The 8,744-nt window shown below is 30.9% G+C and overlaps 1 protein-coding gene across 1 annotated transcript; it reads right to left on the bottom strand.

Moving 5' to 3' along the window:
• Window positions 1–250: 250 nt before the first annotated feature.
• On the bottom strand, window positions 251–7,937 carry LOC126713619 (beta-glucosidase 12-like). Its single transcript, XM_050413422.1, has 13 exons — window positions 7,782–7,937; window positions 7,591–7,660; window positions 5,857–5,915; window positions 5,390–5,465; window positions 5,150–5,227; window positions 4,976–5,063; window positions 3,312–3,567; window positions 2,897–3,012; window positions 2,568–2,785; window positions 2,432–2,463; window positions 794–896; window positions 554–662; window positions 251–419 (listed from the first exon to the last, which is right to left on the bottom strand). Exons 1-13 carry the CDS (start codon window positions 7,935–7,937, stop codon window positions 251–253), a joined length of 1,530 nt encoding a protein of 509 aa, XP_050269379.1.
• Between the last annotated feature and the right edge of the window lie 807 nt (window positions 7,938–8,744).

The raw sequence follows: 8,744 nt of genomic DNA on the forward strand, positions 1-8,744 counted from the left end.
AAATTATGCTTTTGGGCCTCAATTAATTAATTTAAATCTCTTATTTCAGGGCCTCAAATATGGCTTCGCCCAAGGGAGAAACTAAACATTATACGCAAGTAGTATATATATAGTAATTTAATTAAGAAACATTTGAGTTTGTATACAATAACATTAATGTTCTTTTATTTTATAGGTTACAGACATTATTTTGGAAATGGTATGATGCTACTATATATTTCAACATGAGCATAGTCATTAATTTGTTATCTTATTCCTTGAGGAATTTCGTAAACCAATGAGCAGACAGTTTGGGATGTCTTTTCAACCCATTTTTGTAGTCTACATAGTTGATGCCAAACCGAACGGTGTAACCTGAACTCCATTCAAAGTTGTCCAATAATGACCATGCAAAATATCCCTTCACATTAACACCATCCCTACATTGAAAAAATTGGATCAATTGGGCTTTAGAAACAACAATTTCCATAATTGTTTATATGGCATATTGATATTAGTACAAACAAAGTTATATCATCATTAGATTTGAAAGAGAGAGGTCTTCTTTACTTACTTGATAGCCCTATGAATAAATTGAAAATGGAGATAGTGATAATCAATTCTAGAGTTGTCTGCAAGGGCTTCCTTAAGCGACAATGTAGCATTATTGAACTCATCAATTCCTATAATATAGGAGCAAATTTTTAGATTTGAATGGAAACCAAACTAGCATTCCTTTCAAAAAAAAAAAATTTCTATGGCTAGTGCCATTACTTTAATGCAACCATAATTGAAAAGTTCAAAAGAAAATTACCATTCTCGGTAATAAAGATTAATGGATTATGGTACTTTGTCTTTGTGTATAATAGAGCGTCTTGAATTCCTCTTGGATAGACATGAATCCAATCTGAAGTAAGCTGAAATGGCATTTTAAAGAAAGATTTTAAATTCATTATGGATTCGGTATAAAACTCTCTTTTTACACCCTCCAAAGAAATGATGCCACATTATTTTTTCTTTTCATTTTCAAAAGGGAGAACGGGGAATACCACACAGAATAATTAATGCATCTTTTCAGATCCCAAAAACACAAATTAATACGTCTATTCGTTAACCATTAGGTATTACATATTTTTGCCATGGAAATCTTTTTCTTCAAAATTTTTTCATTAAATACTACGGGAAGGTGTTACTGATTCCTCAACTTGATATTATGGCACTACAAAAAACGCGGGTCTTAGGCTGCGTTTTTTTCAGCCTCGTTTTCAAAAATGCTGCTACAGATTGTGTTTGAGCCACGTTTCACCCAAACGCAGCTACAGCACCAGAAGTATAGATGTTTGTGTCAACGCAGCCCAAGATCAGCTCTGTAGCTACGTTTCCTGGTGTTTTAGCTGCGTTTTTTTGGGTTGGGCTTAAGCCACCACCTTTTTATTTTTTTTTTTTTTGGCCATGGGTTTCGAGAATAAACTATAAAGAAGATTGAGAACTCCGGTTAAAGATTAGTGAAAGGCTTTTCATATTTCATTGCATTTTTCATACTGTGTGTTTCTATGTTTAGGATTAAGGAAAAGTCCTTAATTTATGCAAATATCAAAATCTAGGACTTTAGAGAATTTCTGGCGGCTTCTCCTACTTGTTGGCGCTGAGTTCTCCAATAATATTTCTATGGCATTGGGTTGTTTTTCATTTTTTTGTTGTCAAATTATTTATTGATTTTTCTAATCAAACTAAAATCATTATATGATAATTTCTTATATTTATGATCTTTTTTAGAAATGTTTTTATTTGGAAACAATTTTTTTTTGATATACAATAGAAATTTTACTCTAGCCTAATCTAAGTATATATTTGTGTAAAGCTTCATTTTGGAGAACTGAACCCCGCCCTTTGCCCCCCCACCCCACAAGAACTTTGTACTTTTGGAGTGATTATCATGCCAATGATGCGCAGTGGTCATTTGGAAACAATTTCTAAGTTGGATTACAAAGTTCATTCTTTTATTCAAAAACTTTTAGCTATCTTCCTTTTTATATCTTTTTTATTTTTATTTTTATTTTTTTATACCTTAATAGTTGGGAGTGAGAGGATTTAAACCCTGGATCTCTTTATTAAAAAATACTAGACAGTTTCAATTAGTTGAATTAAAAGACTCTTAACTTTTTATATCCTTTAATTCTCTTGAATTTTTAATAGAAGTGACATGTGACATTTTGAAAATTCAATGATCTCAAAGTTCAATTTTTACTCACAGAAAATTACTAATAAACAACAAAATTGTTATGGAGTTTTTATGTGTGTGTGTATATATATATATATATATATAATCTTTAAGTTGGGTGAAAATTAAACCATTTAAGAATTCCATAAAAGAAAAAAAAAATTTGAATCAAACTATTATAACCATCTAAAGATCCGTATCAATATTATGCATATTCACTTTTTTACGCACCTTTGGACCGATGGGGATTCCATTGCGCACACCTGCCACAACAAAAGAAAAGAAAAGAAAAAAAGCATGGTCTTTTTAGTATGTATGAGTTACAACAGAAAATCAAAATCATGGCTCCAAAAGATTTAGTTCATACTAGAAGTATTAGTTCGTGAATCTGTCAAATAGCTTGCGTTTCCAACTTTGTAGTGACGTGAGTCGGCTACATATTTAGCAGTATAGTAGTTTAGCCCTAGAAAATCCAATGACCCTTTTACAATCTTGGATTGCTCTTTCGTGAATTTGGGTAATCGGTCGCCAACAAGAGATCGCATGATATGTGGATAGTCACCATTGGTTAGGGGATCCATAAACCTGCCACAAACCACAAAATTTTAAGTCTTTATTGTACATATTATATTAAACTAGCAAATATAGTAAAATAGATGTCCAAAACAAAGAGTCATGTAGTTCTAGTTTACTTACCATCCAAACATGAATTCAAGGGCTCTTAGCGCAGCATCACGGTCCTGCGTCGCGTTAGAGAATGGCACAAACCAGTCTGTATTTAAGGATATACCCATAATACCTTTTTGTACTTCCTGCACATAGCGAATGCTTGCTTGTTTATCTAATTTCATCATCACTTAGATAAACTTTTAACAAATTAATTCATAAGCTTTCAACAAAGAGTTAATCCACTTGCACACTAAACGGAAAAGATAATTACTAATACTGACAAACAAGTTTGACTTGCGAATTTATCTAAGTTTATCATCACTGCAAATAGTTTTTAATAGTTTGGCACACGTTTAATGAATGGAGTACAATTTTGAAACAAAAAAAGACAAAGAAAAAAGTAGTAAAATAAACATAAAGCGATTTGGTGTATATATGGAACCTGATACTTTTGCTTGTACACTTTGACAGCGGATGCATGAGCAAGAAGTAGATTATGTGCAGCCAAATATGGTTCTATCGCAGAATCTCCACTAGTGCAATTTAACTGTTGCCAACTAGAACACCGACCCGGTGCAAATTTCCCCTCTACATAACCAGCATAGACATAGCTATATGGTTCATTTAGTGTGATCCAATGTTTGACACGATCACCAAATTCTTTAAAGCAAAGTTCAGAATAATCCCGAAAATCATCCCTAAACATATACATGCAAAAGTTTTCAAACTATTGAATAACTGCATTACAAAAATTAATTGTGCATTTGTACATGAGCACTTCTTTTTTAGCACAATTCAATTATAGATCTAGAAGGCCTAACTATCCCAAAAGCAAAAAGCTTTCTCTTTTATATAAACTAGTGTGTAACTTTGTGCATATGTACGGATACAATTAAAAATAATCACAAATATATAGTTCAAATTATATATTTTAAATAAAATATTGAAATTATACATGATATTAGCTTATTCCTTTTTTAAACCATAGATTTTTAAAATATGTCATGGTTTCTTATTATATATATATATATATATATATGATTTAGAATTTGGTTAGATCCAGATTCTTCGATTTTTGAACCTAATAATTCACTTGCCACAAAAAAAATAAATAAATAAATAAATGAACATGTGGCACAAAATTGGACCTCAATTTAAAACCAATTTTAAATCTAATTGGATTTGAAATTTTCAATTTTCATACCCAATAATTCACTTAGCACAAAAATTAAAAATTAAATAGGATACATGACTCCCAATTGGTCTCCAATTGAAATTCAATTTAGATTTTAATTTGATTTTCTCTAAACTTTGGATTATATATATATATATATATATATAATCCAATAACTGGGGAAGGAGAATTTGAAGAGGCCAACCAGTTGAGCTATAAAGCACTTGGCAGCAAAACATTTTTACATAGATTAAAATTTTTCTTTCTTAGTGTAATACATTTGTTAATGCATAATAATAATAATACTTAGCACTTGATACAAATACTTACTAAATCACAAATTAGTGAAATTACACTTTCTAACTTTTACAGATTTTCAATTCAATCGTGTAAATTCCTCGTTTCTTATTCCAATCCTTTTATCTTTAATATATTTTCAGTTTTTAGTCATTCTATCTAATTTTGTCTCTCGCTATTAGCCTTAATATTTTTCATTTTTCAAAATGATATCATTTTAGTGGAGCAAATTGGACAGAAGGGTTATATTGGAAACAAAAAGAAGTCAAATCACTCAATATAGGACTATATTGAAAACTACAAGGGAAAATTAATTTTCTTTATTAAATTGTAGGTTAATATTCCGTTAATGTATCATATCATGATCTCACATAACAAGTTTTCAGTGATAAATTCTTAACAAATAATATCAAACTCAATAGTTTTGTAAGACAATGAGCCAGCAACTTCACAAATAAGTCATTACTTAAAAGTAGTAGTAATCAAAATGTCCCCCACCCCCGTTTCGATTCCTTAGAATTTTAGTCATCAATTAAAATTTTAAAGATCATCATCACAATGAAATTTGTTAAAAGTACACTAGTTAAAATTCAAATGAATAAAATCGTCGATCAATAGGTAAATTTACCACTTACACAATATGAGGACTCAAAAAACCACCATACTCATCTTCCAATGCTTGGGGAAGATCCCAGTGGAAGAGGGTCACAAAGGGTTGTAGACCTGCATTCAATCATAGCAAACAAAAGTGAATTAATAGTGCATGATAAGTTGATGATATGTGATGGAATTTAAGAACTATTCATGACCTCTGGCTAAGAGCTTGTTGATTAGTTTGTTGTAGTATTTGATTCCTTCCCTATTCACACCCCTAGATAGTTTTCCTTCTAAAATGAGTCACAAAAAAGAGATTGTTAGGAACATAATATGGTCACAAAACAATAGTCATTCCATTCCAACCTAAGATGTGTACTAATGATATTCATTTTTATGTCCTTGTCATTGGATTGTTCAGACCTTTTATGGGATTATGAAAGCGATAATCTTACTTGGCAGTACTCGAGACCATGAGATTGAGAATCTGTATGCATCTAAGCCAATCTTTTTCATGATCTGAACATCTCCCTGCCATGTGTAATCACAAAGCATATATAAATTGTTGGAAAAAGCTGAAATAAGGATTTCTTATATTGTGATTCTCTTGTATTTGGTTAGATATGGTCAATAATTAGAAACAAGCATGGGACAATCTTTATATATATATATATATATATATATATATATAAACAAGTGGAGAAAGAATGATAAGAACCCTGGTTCTCCTTATAAAGAAAACAAAACTATGCAATTGTGCTAAACAACTCTCGGTAATTATGAGCTAATTATATGTAGGATAAAGTTTAGCTACAAAATTGGTTGTAACCTTAGACAACAACCAATTTTGTAGCTAAACTTTGTCCACACATGTATGGTTTTCTTTCCAATTTTTATTATGAACCCCGAACAACATATATACCTTGTAGCGATGATATTGATCAATAGCTACGTCTCCATTGCTTCCACCCTTTATTTTACCTGCAATTTCATTGTAAGGATTTTTTTTTTCTTTTGCTATTTAAGAACTAGTAATTAGACTATTAGAGCCATAAGAAAAATGGAACTAGTACTTAACCCTCACAACCATAACATATACAACTCATTTCTAGTTTGGAATTCAGTAAAGGAAGAAAGGAAGAAAGAGGGGGGAAGTGTTTTGTACACAAATTTTAAGATTTTCCAATCCCTGTTGAAGCTACAGCTGGAGACCTTGTGCAAATAACAAATCCAATCATAAAGTAAAGTTTTTTGCATTCAATAAACAAGAGTTGCAGATCTAAATCTTTGAGTGGAGATTTCAAAGTCAAAAACAGGAGAGTTTGTGCGCAACAGTTTTACAGAAGAGTTCGTGGATTCGAAGCTGCACTTGCGTCCGACCCGCGTTAGAAGGGAAGATTAGCAAAGTGAGAAAAGACAGAGGGAAAGAGCATCATCTTATTCTCTTCGCGAGAACGTGTGGTCATGTGAGTAAGTACTATATGAGGTAACAATAGATTTAGGGTTAAGTCCATTGTACAAACTTCCATTTTATTTAGTGAAATGTTTCCTTGTGGATTTTTTTAAAGTTAAATCCTCCCCACATTTTTTACTCTGAAACCACAATTTCATAAGTTTTCTTAGGTTATCATTCTTGGTGTTCATGTGATCTGTGCTTATTTGATGCATTAATCATTTTAATCAAGATCATAATTAATTAATTAATTAATTGGTTAAAATTTGATTAATTTGGTAATAATTGGGGCCAAAAACCCTAATAGATCTATACTTTAGCTAATTTATTGTAGGAAAATGCTAAGTTCTACAAGTTTTACTACATAAAATTTACAAATGGATGTGACAATATATATGGTTGGTGGACTTCAACCACCTAATAAATGAATGTTTAAAATATGTTTTGGACAAAATTTGGCTACAAACTTGGTTGTAGCCTAAGGCTACAACTTTCTTTTAAAAATTTAACATTGCTACAAATTTTGAAAATCTAACCGTTGGATTACATGTTCTTTACTTTCTTAACATACATATCAAATTTGGTGTCAATTGGATGTTATTTACTGTGTGATCCATAAACTTAATTTTTATGTATAATTTCATACTACATAAACTTTGAATTTAAACAACTAATTGATGAAATAGCTATTGATCTTTGATCTTTTGAAAATTTTGTCAGCATAGAGGATATTAAAAAAAATGTAATCGAATGGTGGATTTGTCAAAATTCATATCTAATAAAAAGATATTGAATGAAATTGTGGCCTTAGGCTACAACCAAATTTGTACACAAACTTTGTCCATATGTTTTAGAGATTGGTGGCACATAAGTTTGTTCGTTTCATGTATGAAAAGTGGTAGTATCCCTAGCATTACTTTTGTTATAATTGTAAATTACTACAATGTAGGGAAATGTGTCTGTAATCTTTACTATACAATTTCACAAAACAGCTACTAGTTCTCATTTAAATCCATCACTTACATTACCTTATTACCTACCATTATTTTAAATGGAAGAATCTCCTTATTTTGTTTTCCTTTAAATTTAATAATAACAATAAATTTTATAAATCTAAAAGTTTATGAGTATCAAGTTATTCAAAATTTTAAATAACATGACAATTTGTACATTAGAGAGAGAGAGAGAGATAGAGAGAGAGACCTGGATATCTATGAGTGAAAGTGTCCCATATACTTGGTTCTCTACCACCTTCTTTTGCTGCACCTTCATACTGGAAATTTGAATGAACAGACATGTGCACATGATAATATTGATCATATTCTTGGTATCTACGGACATTTGAAGAAAAACTATGATTCAAATTAACATAAAGGAAATTGTGACATAATTACCTGATAAGCCGCTGCTGCTGTCCCAAAAACAAAACCTTTGGGAAAACTAGTCCGGTTGAGTGAAGAAGTGTCAAGGCTAGGTGAAACAGCAGTGCCATTAGTCAATAAGGCAAGAAGAACTAGGAGGCCTAAGACTGGATAGCCTTGAAAGGCCATAATTGATTTTGCGCTTTTATTGTGTAGCAACTAGATATAATCTGTTGGTTTTTTCTTTTTTTCTTTTATAGAAGAGCACTACGTAATCTTATTTTTTTAGAAAAGATAAAATAGAGATGAAAAGAAAAAAAAAATAGAAAAGGATGGGCAATATGCTAGTCATCATAGCTGTCCTTCAACTGATTGTTTGACATTGTACGTAGGATTATAGATATCCTCCAAAATAGATTCTATCCTATCAAAATCAACAAGATTGAGAAAATTCCTTTAATGGATTGATTAATTAGTCTGTACAAAGATTTTATTTATATACAATGAAAACAGAGCAAAACGTGATTATCTTCTCTAACTAATATTCTCTCTCTAAACTATTACAAACAGCTAATCCTAACAAACTTAACAATCTGGAACCACGGATATTAATACAACATGTGCCTCTCACGTTGTAGGATAAATAAATCTAAAACTACATACAATTTAACACTCTACTTGTTTTAGCGATGATGTTTTCTAAAAAATTAATCATTTTTTAAAAAACATTTTTTATAAAACTATCTCATTTTCTAATATTTGGTAGTGAAAGGGCTCGAATTTGTGCTTAAACACACGAGCTTGTTTAGACCCCAAATTTTAAAATAAACGGCTAGATTGCTTTTACTCTTACTTAATCAAAATGTGGAATAAGAGTAAATGTGCGCAATGAATCGATAACTACTTTGCATAAACATGAACAACAAACAATAAATGTAAAGCACAAGAGTAGGGGAAGAGAGATACAAACACAAGATAACACCGAAATGTGTTATT

Source organism: Quercus robur, chromosome 1 (assembly GCF_932294415.1).
Source record: "Quercus robur chromosome 1, dhQueRobu3.1, whole genome shotgun sequence".
NCBI classification, from domain to species: Eukaryota; Viridiplantae; Streptophyta; class Magnoliopsida; order Fagales; family Fagaceae; genus Quercus; species Quercus robur.